The 14,556-nt window shown below is 41.0% G+C and overlaps 1 protein-coding gene across 8 annotated transcripts in view; it reads right to left on the minus strand.

Moving 5' to 3' along the window:
• eya1 (EYA transcriptional coactivator and phosphatase 1) overlaps positions 1-14,556 on the minus strand; it is a 68,418-nt gene that overhangs the window by 8,767 nt on the left and 45,095 nt on the right. For all 8 annotated transcript variants that reach the window (XM_051683089.1, XM_051683088.1, XM_051683086.1 and 5 more), the window contains 3 exons: positions 4,982-5,040; positions 3,720-3,880; positions 3,428-3,542 (listed from right to left, as the gene is read on the minus strand). In XM_051683089.1, coding sequence (XP_051539049.1) covers positions 3,428-3,542; positions 3,720-3,880; positions 4,982-5,040 — 335 coding nt within the window. The remainder of the gene's footprint in view (positions 1-3,427; positions 3,543-3,719; positions 3,881-4,981; positions 5,041-14,556) is intronic.

Consider the following 14,556-nt stretch of genomic DNA (forward strand, 5'->3'; position numbering starts at 1 on the left):
CTGAAGCCATACAATGCAAATGAACATGAATATGTAATTTCTGCACCAAATGGAATTGCAAAAATAACACTTTGTTTTAAAAACAGCTTTCTGAATACACCGTTGGTCAGACAAAGAGATAGTGTCACAGTTCCGGCATGCGTGCCGGCTCACTCTGTTGCTTGTTTTTCTCTCCCTCATTTCTCACAGGTGGAGCCGGCATGCGTGATCTGTGTTTCCATGGGAATGCTGATCGGTCCCGGGGAGATGTTAATCACGGTGATGAATTACATGCCCGCTTCCACCTGCTTCCCTCTGACTGTACTCCCTACTTATTCCTTGTGTTTCCCCTCTTTCTTTGCCAGTTTATTGTTCACTGTTACTGTTCGCTGTTGCCGTTGATGTCCTCAGCCTTCGAACACTTGCAGGGGGCGTCTGTCTTTACAAAGTTGGACTTACGCAGTGCTTACCACCTGGTTCGTAACAGGAAGGGGGATGAGTGGAAGATGGTATTTAACACTCATAGGGGGCACATTGAATATTTGATTATGTCTTTCGGATTGGTCAATGCCCCCGCCATCTTCCAGGGGCTTATGAATGACGTGCTTAGTGACATGGTCGATTGTTTTGTCTTTGTTTATCTTGATGATATTCTGATCTTCTCCCAAGAATATGCAGGACCATTGTGCGGCACATCAGGCAGGTGCTTCAGCGGCTGTTAGAGAACCGGGTGTTTGTCAAGGTGGAGAGGTGCGCTTTTCATACACAGTCGGTTCCGTTCTTGGGGTTCATTGTTTCATCTGAGGGAGTACGTATGGACCTGGTTAAGGTAAAAGCCGTCACTGAGTGGCCAACCCCAGATTCTCGCAAGACATTGCAGAGGTTTCTGGGTTTCGCCAACTTTTACCGGAGATTTATTTGCAACTTTAGCCAACTCCCTGCGCTGCTGACTGATCTCCACGCGCACTGACTTTAGTTGGTCCCCGTGGGCAGAAGTGGGCCATGGATTTTGTAACTGGTCTCCCCCCCTCCCATGGCAATACAGTCGTTTTGACTGTAGTGGACCAGTTCTCGAAGGCGGGTCATTTCACTCCCCTCCCCAAATTACCTTCAGCGAGGGAGACAGAGGTAGCAGTCATAAATCACGTTTTCTGTATTCATGGCCTCCCGGTCAACGTGGTTTCTGACAAAGGCTCCCAGTTTGTGTCATGTTTTTGGGCAGAGTTCTGTCAAGAGCTGGGGGCAACAGTTAGTTTGTCATGGCCACCATGGTCCACGAGCCAATGCCCATGCCTGCCATGGTCAACGAGCCAAAGCCCACGCCTGCCATGGGCAATGAGCCAACACCCATGCCTGCCATGGTCAACGAGCCAGTTCTTGAAGCCTTTTCCATCCCAGAGCCAGCGTTGCAGGCCTTGTCCGTCCCAGAGCCAGCATTGCAAGCCTCAACCATCCCAAAGCCAGTGTTGCAAGCCTCGTCCATCCCAGAGCTAGCTCCAGCCCTAGAGGAATTTTTTTGGGGGGCCACTATGGCTCAAGTGGTCTCCGAGCTCCCTTCAACGGAGACCACTTTCTCCCCAGCCTTGGTAGTCCTGGAGACTTCCTTCATCATGCCTCCCATGGCTCCGCCCCTTGAACCTCCCATGACTCCGCCTTCTGATTCTCCCACAGCTGTGCTCATGGGCGTCTGAAAGTGGAAGAGAAGAAGGGCTCCTTCTCCCCAGGCACTGCCCGTGCTCACAACCACGGAGGTTGTTCCCCAGTCACTGCCAGTGTTCATGGCCATGGAGGCCATTCCCCTATCACTGCCAGTGTTCATGGCCACAGAGGCCGTTCCCCTGTCACTGCCAGTGTTCATGGCCACGGAGTCTTCCATGGCTCAGCCTTCTGAGCCGCTCCCTCCTGAACCCTGTCCAGCGGCCGCAGCCCAGAACTCTGTCCCCTCTGCCCCGTGGCCACCTCCCAGGCCTCCTGACCTGTTCCTGTCTTGTGGCCACCTCCCAGGACTCCTGACACTGTCCCTGCTCTGTGGTCCCCGCTCCCTTCCTGGAGCTGCCCCCAAACCCACCACCAGCTCTGCCCTGGTCTCCTACTCCACGTTCTGTTTCGCCAGGCCATGCTCTATGTCCTGTCTCGTCAGGCCATGTCTCAAGGACCCCCCCCCCCCAGCTCCCTATTGAACTCTATTGTTTGTTTATGTTTGGGTGTCGGGAGCCGCCCCTTGTGGGGGGGATATGTCATGTTTAAATGTGTTTTTGTTCGTGTTTTCAGGTTTTTTATTTTGAAATTAGTTCACTTCCTTTTCTAGTCATGTGATTAACCTGGCTCCCTCTTGTTCATGTGTCTTTTTCTGATTGGTTTATAGTCTTGTTATCTTGTTATTAGTTTAGTCTTGTTATTGGTTTATGTTTCATTGTCTTGTTATCAGTTTTGTGTTTTCATTGGTTGTCTTGTTAACTTTAAGTTTACCTAGTCTGTGTATTTATAGCCATCATGCTCTCTAGTCCTTTGTCGAGTATTGTTGATGTAATGATGTCAAGTCAAGTCATTTATGTTTGTTTTGTTTTGGATTCACATTTTTGGATTTATTGCACTTTCTAAAATAAAACTGCACTTGGGTTCTCACTTCATCATCGTCTCATCCTCATCCGTACATGTCTTCAGCCTGTCCTGCCTTGCCCGAAAGTTACAGTTACATACCTCAGCTTTAAGAAGAAATCTGCATCATAGTGAAGGTATAAGTTAAAAATTAAGTCAAAATTAAGATGAAAATTTCATCATATTTCAAGGCTGCTGAAGGCATACAATGAAAATGTTGAAATAAAGATGAAATTTACGCAAGTAATTTTTTAGTGAAAATCTTGACGTCTGTTGTGCATTCATTAATGCATGAGAGAAGATCATTCACTGAGCGTGGTTTGTATTTAGCGCTAAGCAAAAGTTCTAGAGTGAACACGCGAGTCTCTGTGAACGAGCTTCTCACATAGTGCTCATGACGCAGAACAGATTTTTACTGAAAAATTACTTACATTTCAAAACTTATCGCATGCCTTCAGAAGACCTGGAATATGACGCACAAGTCGGATTGACTACTTTTATGATACTTTTGGGTCATTTTTAAGCTTCAAAGTGAGTCATTATTGGCTGCCCTTGTATTGAAAAGACAGACTGGGATATTCATCAAAACAGCTCTTTTTTGTGTTCTGCATCAGAAAGTCATACAGGTTTGAAATGACATGTGGGTGAATAAACTATGGCAAAATTTTTGGGTGAAGTATTCTTTAATCAGTGCTCTAAAATGCTATCTTTCAAAATAATGAAGTGGCTAAGTCTAGAGAAGTGTTTTTGAGATACTGAGGTATAAAGCTCACCAATACTATTCATGCCTCTTGCTGATTTATGTATAACAGAGATGGGCTCTATATAATTTGCTTGTGCTAAGGCCTACCTTGAGTGGATTAATGTTAGTGCTTTCAGTGCCAGTGTTAACCAGGAGTCCGTCAGGGCTTCAATTTCTGCTCGCAATTGCAACCAGGCTTCCCTTTTGGCTGGACCAAGCAGACCTGAAATGAACAGAAACATTGTTTGAGTTGGACCAACCTGCAAATACTTTCAGAAATTTTAAAATTTACCCTGACCAAGTGGTTCTGCATAAGAGGTTTTTAGAAAAACTGAGTGCATATGTCGACACACCATCCCCTCCCCAGCAATTTTAGCAAAGCAGTTTATTGGGGGATTACCTCCAACGTTATTTTTATAGGTGGTGTAAATTTCTTTTACTCGTCTGTAGCGGAAGGCAAGCTTTCTCATCCAGTCCACACCTCCTCTTACGCCAGTGGCCAGGCACAGGTTGGCACTAGTGGCAGCAGCATGAAATCCATCTGTGCTAAAATTATACGTACTGAACAGAAAGGAGAGAGAATACCTATTGAGCTAAGAAAAATCACAAATGAAATTTTTTAATATCTCAGTTGCTTCTCCAAGACAGCAATAAGACTTAAAGGAGATCAGAGACTTCTCACTGTTCACACATTTGCAAATACCAAAGTCGGTTATCCGAAGTCAGAAATTTCAATATAAACTCAAACATTTCTCAAATTATCCGCACTTTACTATCCACATAATTTTTATAGGTCTATACTCTTAGGGGCTGTTCACACTGAATGCATTAATGCATACTTCTTTGCTGTTTTTCCAATTGTATTTCTTTCTGCATGTTTTTTTTTGTAAACATGCAGATGTCTTTGACTTTTGCGCCATTATCAGCTTTCAAGCATTGAGTGCCAACAGAAAGGAGAGAGAATACCTATTGAGCTAAGAAAAATCACAAATGAATTTTTTTAATATCTCAGTTGCTTCTCCAAGACAGCAATAAGACTTAAAGGAGATCAGAGACTTCTTACTGTTCACACATTTGCAAATACCAAAGTCGGTTATCCGAAGTCAGAAATTTCAATATAAACTCAAACATTTCTCAAATTATCCGCACTTTACTATCCACATAATCTTTATAGGTCTATACTCTTAGGGGCTGTTCACACTGAATGCATTAATGCATCCTTCTTTGCTGTTTTTCCAATTGTATTTCTTTCTGCATGTTTTTTTTGTAAACATGCAGATGTCTTTGACTTTTGCACCATTATCAGCTCTCAAGCATTGAGTGCCGCATTTTTAAAATGGCATGTCAAGTCAAAGAACTTAAACTTTTAAAAATGCGGTGTGCATTCTGCTCCATTTGTTGAGCTGCATCTTGCTTTTTTTAATGCAAGAATGCATTCAGTCTGAACGTCCGTTTTCTGTATATCAACTCTCCTTTGCATCTATTTGTATTTCTCCAATAGATTTTTAGGATAAACATCTGAGACAAAGTTGATACTGAAATAAAACATAACAGAGAATTCAATGAAGTCTCCAGAGCTTTGAAAAAGCAACCTCTGAGCAATATCTCTGGGCTGAGGGCTCCCAAAACTAAGAAATGTGTACTATAAAGTGCCAACTTTACCTTAGATCCTGGCCGTTGTCGTCTGATGACACATCATCGATATGAACCTGATCACACTCCTGGATAAAGAAAAACAAAGGATGGACATGGTAAGCCGGGATTAATTAAAATACACAGCTTTGATGAATGGTTTTCATGTGCAAAATTGGGTGCTATTTGGCAGCTTGAATCCATGAAGTGAATAATGTCAACAACTGTGGAATTCCCATTTGAAGCCTAAGCTCTCTCCCGAAAGCTCAAATCAGCCCTCAACCACTTCCAGCCCCTAACCCCCCACACCTGCTAAATCTTAATAAAAATAAACACCATCATCAGGGGACTGGTGGTCCAACCTATTTGGCCTCTACCACTAGGGGTATCTTGTGATATATACATCTGCCGGTACATAAAATCATTTGGGACAGGATCAGTGTGCCAGCGTACATTTTGGGAAGGCAGAAGTGGCCTCTCTCTCCGTGTCAGGTCAGTTAGTCCAGAGTGGTGCTTGAACAAAGAGATAGCTGTGGGATAATGAGAGCATCTGAACCCCCTTCAGGGTCTCCACTTCTTGGAGAAGCAGAATGATTCTGCAGCTCAAGAGCCGATTCAGCCAGTGTTCACAGTAACACAAACCAGACTTTCTGGTAAATGTAACGTACAAGAAAAATTGAACCTGATGCTAACCGCCAATGAAATTATGACCTCTGATTGCTGCCGAGCCACACACCAACACAGCCTGAGGCCAGCTTTTTGGAGAAAGCAGACTGAAAATCTGTTATTAGTTTTCCATTTATAGTCAGCCTTCCCCTCTCCCTGTACCCCTGCATTGATGTTAGTAAGCTGGGCTTGAACATTTAAATCAAAGAAATTTCAGGTGGTGACTTGGGCATTCCAAAAATCATCTGTATATATATATATATATATATATATATATATATATATATATATATATATATATATATATATACAGTTGTGCTCAAAAGTTTGCATACCCTGGAAGAAATTGTGAAATTTTAGCATTGATTTTGAAACTATGACTGATCATGCAAAAAAGCATTTTATTTAAGGATAGTGATCATATGAAGCCATTTATTACCACATAGTTGTTTGGCTCCTTTTTAAATCATAATGATAACAGAAATCACCCAAATGGCCCTGATCAAACGTTTACATACCCTTGAATGTTTGGCCTTGTTACAGACACACAAGGTGACACACACAGGTTTAAATGGCAATTAAAGGTTAATTTCCCACATCTGTGGCTTTTTAAATTGCAATTAGTGTCTGTGTATAAATAGTTAATGAGTTTGTTAGCTCTCACATAGATGCACTGAGCAGGCTAGATACTGAGCCATGGGGAGCAGAAAAGAACTGTCAAAAGACCTGCGTAACAAGGTAATGGAACTTTATAAAGGTGGAAAAGGATATAAAAAGATATCCAAAGCCTTGAAAATGCCAGTCAGTACTGTTCAATCACTTATGAAGAAGTGGAAAATTCAGGGATCTCTTGATACCAAGCCAAGGTCAGGTAGACCAAGGAAGATTTCAGTCACAACTGCCAGAAGAATTGTTTGAGATACAAAGAAAAACCCACAGGTAACCTCAGGAGAAATACAGGCTGCTCTGGAAAAAGACGGTGTGGTTGTTTCAAGGAGCACAATACGACGATACTTGAACAAAAATGAGCTGCATGGTCGAGTTGCCAGAAAGAAGCCTTTACTGCGCCAATGCCACAAAAAAGTCTGGTTACAATATGCCCGACAATACCTTGACACACCTCACAGCTTCTGGCACACTGTAATTTGGAGTGACGAGACCAAAATAGAGCTTTATGGTCACAACCATAAGCGCTATGTTTGGAGAGGAGTCAACAAGGCCTATAGTGAAAAGAATACCATCCCCACTGTGAAGCATGGTGGTGGCTCACTTATGTTTTGGGGGGGTGTGAGCTCTAAAGGCATGGGGAATCTTGTGAAAATTGATGGCAAGATGAATGCAGCATGTTATCAGAAAATACTGGCAGACAATTTGCATTCTTCTGCACGAAAGCTGCACATGGGACACTCTTGGACTTTCCAGCACGACAATGACCCTAAGCACAAGGCTGAGCTGACCCTCCAGTGGTTACAGCAGAAAAAGGTGAAGGTTCTGGAGTGGCCATCACAGTCTCCTGACCTTAATATCATCGAGCCACTCTGGGGAGATCTCAAACGTGCGGTTCATGCATAACGACCAAAGACTTTGCATGACCTGGAGGCATTTTTCCAAGACGAATGGGCAGCTATACCACCTGCAAGAATTTGGGGCCTCATAGACAACTATTACAAAAGACTGCATGCTGTCATTGATGCCAAAGGGGGCAATACACCATATTAAGAACTAAGGGTATGCAGACTTTTGGACAGGGGTCATTCCATTTGTTTCTTTGTTGCCATGTTTTGTTTTATGATTGTGCCATTCTGTTATAACCTACAGTTGAATATGAATCCCATAAGAAATAAAAGAAATGTGTTTTGCCTGCTCACTCATGTTTTCTTTAAAAATGGTACATATATTACCAATTCTCCAAGGGTATGCAAACTTTTGAGCACAACTGTATATATATATATATATATATATATATATATATATATATATATATATATATATATATATATATATATATCACTCAACATTTTATTAGGAACACTATGGTACTAATAATGTGCCCGACGTGGTCTTTTGCTTTGTAGCCCATCCGCCTCAGTGTTTGACGTGTTGTGTATTCTGAGATGCAATTCTTCTCACTACAATTGTAGAGAGTGGTTATCTGAGTTACTGTAGATTTTCTGTCAGCTCAAACCAGTTTGGCCATTCTCTGTTGACCTCTCTCATCAACAAGGTGCTTCTGTCTGCAGAACTGACACTCACTGGATGTTTTTTGCTTCTGGCACCATTCTGAGTAAACTCTAGAGACTGTTGTGTGTGAAAATCCCAGGAGATCAGCAGTTACAGAAGTACTCAAACGAGCCCATCTGGCACCAGCAATCATGCCACGGTCTAAATCAATGAGATCAAATTTTTTCCCCATCTTGATGGTTGATGTGAACATTAACTGAAGCTCCTGATCCGTATCTGTATGATTTTATAAATTGCACTGACTGCTGTCATGATTAGCTGATTAGATAATAGCATGAATAAGTAGGTGTAAAGTGCTCAGTGAGTGTTTATATATTTTCTTGTCATGTAAATGAATGAAAAGTCCCAGCATAAAAAGTCCCAGCATAATATGAAGTCCCAACTATAAGTAAGTCATTTGTAGGTTTATTTCCCCCAAAAGTGTAGCAAAAAGTGTCAAGACATTCCTGTTAGTTTGAGCAGCCTGACACGGCAACATTGGCTTGACCAATGGGGTGAGTTTGGGGTGGGACTATTCATTTGTACAACTAATGGAGGACGGGTGGAGTTTTCTAGAATTTGTTAGAAAACAGTGATTATTTTTGCAATTCCTTTTAGTGACACGAGTGTCGCAGAAATTACACACTTAAGCTTTAAACCACCACTCGTATTTCAACAATACACTTGGTAGTCGAAACTGGGAAGGTAGTATTTCGATTGAGCTATTGTTGAATATTTCCTTTCCATAACTTGAAGCCGTTTAATTAAGTTTCAATGGCTTGTTTAGACACTGAAATACAAAAAGGACTTCCTTGTTTTAACTCAATCTGAACCTGGCCAAATGCTGACGTTATTGCATTCCTGTCTAATGCTACACCAGGGTAGGGGTAAGCGCTTCAGACCGTAAACCTTTTTTATTTTACTAGTTCCCCTCTGAACAAATTTTTCATCTCTCTGGATTTGTGGGGAGAGGGAGGGGAGACCGACGTGATGAGAAACTCAAACCAGCTGTTCTTTAACAGAATTAAAATCTTGACCCCCAACCTCGGCTCTAATGTAGCCATTCTCTCGCCTAGCCTCTCCCAGCAAGCCCCGAGATCCAAAGAGGAAAAGACTTTGACCCTGTGCCCTGCTCCTCCTCTTCAGGGTTCCACAAGCTCAGATAAGGGGGAGGGGGGTTCGTGGGGGGAGTCAGGGTGACCTCACATGGAGAACTTGGGAGTGTTGCAGGGCCAAGAGATGGACTGCCAATTGCAGCCACAGCTCAGGAACACCTCAAGCTATTTGTGTAATCTGTTTCTAGATAGTCAGCAGTGGATCTGTAATACTTGAGAAGTCCCAATTTGTTTTAAAGAGAGGACCTTTGGACATGCTAAAATCATTACAGAATACTGGGGCCTCCGTTACAATGTTTAATCATGGCTCACTCACTGGAAAACGTAGTAATGTTTTTCCTTGGGTACTAATCATTACGATGACAAAATATGTGATATGTGTTCGTGTATAGTTATTTGAGAAAAAGTAATGTCCAAGGTATTGATATCCTGATTATAAAAAACACTAAAAATACAGCCATATCTCATAAAAAATTATACGAATGTGGCAAAGTTTTGCAAAAGTTGGTACATTATATTTATTGCGTGAATTACGAAGTGAAATGCCAACTGTGTGGCGCTAAAAGCTAGTTAAATGTTCTCCCAAACAGATTAGGTTTTTAATGTTAATGCTCTATCGAGTTGTAAATCAACAAACCCTACCTCCCTACCCTAAACCTTAAACCTAAACGATAGTGTAATAGAAGCAAATGTGTTTCATGAAAAATGCAATTGCTCAAGCAACCACGAGCCGTGTATAGTATAGTAACGTGATTCTTTGAGACCAGGTTGAAAAAAAGTTTTTTTCAGCATCTTATGCAGGAATGTTTTTGTAGATGCTGTGTCAAGTTTAAAGAACTTCAACCGTCTCAGGACACCTGTATAATTATAAATTTTAATAATTATTGTATTTATTTATCTATCACACATTTGCACATATACAGTAACATTCTTTTTTTTTTTTTTCACATATCCCAGCTATGCTGGGATCAGAGTACATGGTTAGACATGATACAGCACACCTGGAGCAGATAGGGTCAAGGGCCTTGCTCAAGGGCCCAACAGTGGCATCTTGGCAGTGCTGGGGCTTGAACCCCCAACCTTCTGACCAGTAACCCAGAGCCTTATCCACTGAGCCACCACTGCCCCTGTATGTTGTGCCATTTGCTTTTTAAATGCAAGAACACGTCTGAAAAGCTCCTTAGAATATGGGCAGCTGGCATGTTAGAGTCTCACATCCCACCAACTTTGTCGGAACCACCGCATGTTTACATTGCCTTTTAATTCAATGGTTATTACGACACACAATTAACAGTTGTGTTGTGGGCTTCTAGACCTCTGGGATGAAAGTGAGGGCAGAGAAAGAATTCAGAACCTCTAGCAATTACAACACACAGCTGGGGCCCACATAAACCACTTGACTGCCACTCTGGTAGTTGCACCCAGCCCCTAATGGAGCCGACTGGTTCTAATGTCTTACAGTAACTCATGAGACTCATTAGGGCAGCTTCTTAAGCACTCGTAAACACCATTAAGCCTAATAACTAAGGATGGGCCAGCTTTATGTGGTTAAGTACAGCATGTGGTTGATCTTCAAGGGTGGCTGAAGGTATCTTCAAGAAGGTGTTATCTTGGGTATATAAAAGCTCTAAATATTGCATGATGTATACCTCAAAGTAGATTAACTGAGAGCTGGTTGTAGGAATTCAGTTGAGAAAATGTGCTCAGAGATGGTTGAGGTAATGAAAACCAAGCTTAATCCAGTGCAAATAGGTTTGACTGTTCTTTGGTTGTAGTTCTCCACTCCTCTTTCACCAACTAGTGGTTTTTACAAAACCTAGAGTCGCTCCTAAATAAGACCAGATGTTTCTACTGTAGGCTGTGTAAAGATCCTCCTCTGCAATCCATACATAATTATGTCTTATACAAACACTTTGTCCCTCTGTTTAATTCATATATATATATATATATATATATATATATATATATATATATATATATATATTTTTTTTTTTGTGGGTTTTTTTGTTGTTGTAATTATTATTATTATTATTATTATTATTATTATTATTATTATTTTCATTTCTCTTGTTCATTCAACTGTCTGAAAGTTCTGGTTGAAGAAAAAAATTGAAAGAAAATCCATAAAGAGCTACTGTGCATAACTGTGGGAAACTGCAAGAGGGGCCTAACAAACTACCAAATAAACACCTCTAAATCAGCTCTTCTCTATTTCCATTCTCTCACTCTCATTTTCCTTTCAGTTCCTCCTCTGACCATCCAGGTCTAGAAAAACCTTTTCATTTATGCAAGCTATCAGAGCCTTCTTTGTTCGCCTGGCATCTGTCATTAAGCAATCAGGCTGGACTGGCTGATTCTTCCTGTTGGCCAGAGGAAGGGCTTTGCTGCTGACTGCTCAGAAGCGAGCTGGAGAATGTCAAAAAAGAAAATGATCATTTAAAACTACAGACCTCACTTTCCCTTTCGTCCTGCTGCTGAAGTTGGAAACATCTATATTTCATTACTCTCTCTGGCTACCTCTTGGTTTCTCCTAGCTCTTTCTCTCTTTTTTCACAGGGGGTAACAGGCTTTCATCCCTGGTCGTGCCTTTCAGCAGACCATAAACTCAATTGAAGCTCTATGGCTTCCTTAAGGTCTGTTCCAAAACCTAGTGAGCATGCCTCACTGCCTACATTAGCCTTCTATGGCAGCATCTTTAGGGGTCGTTTACACCAAACAAATAGAAAAGAGCACAGGTGTATGAAGACAAGATCTTTTTAACTTGACACAGTGTCTAAAAATGTGGCACTTGTGCATGAGACGCAAAAAAAACAAAAAAAAAAAACAGCGAGTCTGCGAACGCAACGGTCAAAGATGTCCATCTATCGCATGTTTACATAGAAAAAACAACTGAAAAACAGCACAGAACAAAGAAAAAACATGTTTGTGTGAACAGCCCCTAACTGTCAGTGAACCTCATAAGTGACTGATTTGGTGAGCTTTAAATAGGCGACAACTCCACGCATCATTTCACAAGTTCGCTTGCTCATATAATCCTTGGAATAATAGTAAACATATTTGGCGATCTGTCCCGTGAGCAGGGGGTTTGAGCACTGGATTTTTACCTACTTTTCAATATTGAATGGAAACAATTGAAAAATAGCATGGACTGTTTGGTGTGAACGGTTCCTAACTGTCCTGGAACCTCATAAGTGACTGATTTGGAAAGCTCTACATAGACAGCAACTTCACAAGTCATTCAGATAGCACTCTTAATGCAAAACGCGCTAAAGATGTGACTTTATTTCAATACAAGTGACACGAGAGGAACGATGCGATATATAATGACCATAAATATACGAAGCACACACATTTTGGGTAAAATAGTGAGTTTTCTATTATGTTTAACCATTTTTTTGAATACTTTTCAGTACTGAATGGATTCTATGTATATTTATAATTAAAATTTCTCTCAATTCATTCCCCATTTTAGCTTTATAATCATAGTGAATTATGGTGTTGCCTTACCGGAGAAGCATAACGATGATACCTTTGAATTTTGCCAAAATGAGCTATCACAGGAGGCAGCATAATTAAGCTACCCAACTTTTGAACCAGCAATTACGACACTAGCGTGCCTATGATACCTTAAATTTCTGCCTCTGGAGGCAGCTCACTACGTTTTGGAATGGAGCTTGAGTCTGGAGAGGAACCGGCTCCCCACACAGGTGAGCAGCCCAGGTAACAAAGGCACAGTGTGAGTGATTACAGCCATCATCACAACATTCCTCCAAGTCTACAAGCTAAGTCCATGTGAAAAAGCCCAATCCATGGTTCGCAGGTTCTCAATGCTACTACTCCATTGGCAGGGTCTGTCATCCCCCTGACTGTGAGGGGGGTTCATGACCCTAGTGTTGGCCCCCCCTTCACTTTCCCACCACAGTTGGCCCACGCAATGGTGAGAGAGATAGAGAGGTAGAGAGAGAAAGGGAGGGGGGCAGCTTACCTGTGGGTCAGACACAGGATATGGAGAACAAAGAGAGTTCTTCAAACCCACTTCATTCCAATCCACAGTTTGTGCTTGAACAGTCATGGAATTCAAACAGCCGGGTAAAACAAAGTTCTCTGGAAACATAGGTTTCCTAAAACCAAGGCTTTTCACACTCTCATATTAAAATGGAAAATAGTCACGTCGATTCAAATAAAGTGAGTTTGTTGGAGAGAACATAATGGAAAAGTTGTATGGAGCTCAGCTGGTAAGAATACCTCAAAAGCATTAAATGCAGGTATGAACACTCCACATAATGCTAAAAAATAAAATAAAAAATGCTCTAGTAAAGACATCTAATAAAGAGTCTACTCAACACACAGGTACTAAAGCCAAATGTTCCAATGCACAATACTGCATTGATGTCTTATCCTGTAGATGTGATGCCAGTTAAAACAAATGTCTATCCAACTAGAAAGACAAGCAAAAACTTGCTCTTATTAATCCTCTGATGACATAAGGATTATATTGACATATTAAATTCTAAAAAAAAATTTTTTTTCACATTTTGTTTTATCAGAGGTACTGTACTTTGCCTTCAAACATTTCTTTGTCTGAAAAACTTCTAGACAGGTGTTAGGTGTTAGTCACTGAGGATGAGCAATCCATTTCTAAATCATCATTTGTCATCACATTGTTTGTAACACTACATCTTCCATAGACACACAACCCTTATTGCTTTTAGGCCCAAGTACTGTGGGCTGTTGGTAAGAGGGGGCCGAAGCTGAGAGAAGATAGACAAGCTGACTTTAAAAGCTCTCCATTCTCTCTTTAGTCATTCCAAAACACATTAGGGCTCCTGCCAGGGGACCTCTGGAGCACTGACAGCCAACAGACACTACCTGCGTCTAGACACAAAAACACATTAAATCCACAGAGTCAAATCCTGTTCCCAAACACACAACACGCGTAGGGAAAGTTATGATAATTACTTATTTCACTTTCAAAAGAGTCACTCCTCTATTTTGGTTTGGTCCATAGAGCTCCAGGAATTCTAATGGAACATTTGCTTGTGGCATTGGCCAGAAATACTGTATATTAAATAAAGATAACCAAGAACAGAATTTAACTAACTAAGATAGCTGAATTGCAATGGAAAGATGTTATACTAAAACGCTGATGCTCATAAAGTGATAGCTCACAAAAAAAGTGAAAATTTGGTCATTATTTACCTAATCTAGCTCCAAACCAGTATGACTTTCTTTCTTCCGTGAAACACAAAAAAGAGGTTATGCAGAATCAAACAGCCTCAGTCACCAAAAAGATGCAAACAAACATATTACCTAGTCATTAAATTTTGGAACAACATGAGGGTGAGTAAATTATGATAGAATTTGGATTTTTATGTGAACTATTTCTTCAAATTCCAAAGTGACATTTTAATGTCAAACTTTTAGTGAAATTTTTTTTATTTGAGTGTAATAAATATATTTTTCATTCTGACTGTAAAAACATTTTAACCACAAACTATCACACATGAACTTCACACCTCTCCTCAGTCCCACTTGCTCATTGTAAAATGATAAGTGAAGCCCCACCATCCTTGGGTGCTGAAAAAATGTCCCAGACTTTGCAGT

Source organism: Myxocyprinus asiaticus, chromosome 41 (assembly GCF_019703515.2).
Source record: "Myxocyprinus asiaticus isolate MX2 ecotype Aquarium Trade chromosome 41, UBuf_Myxa_2, whole genome shotgun sequence".
Lineage (NCBI taxonomy): Eukaryota > Metazoa > Chordata > Actinopteri > Cypriniformes > Catostomidae > Myxocyprinus > Myxocyprinus asiaticus.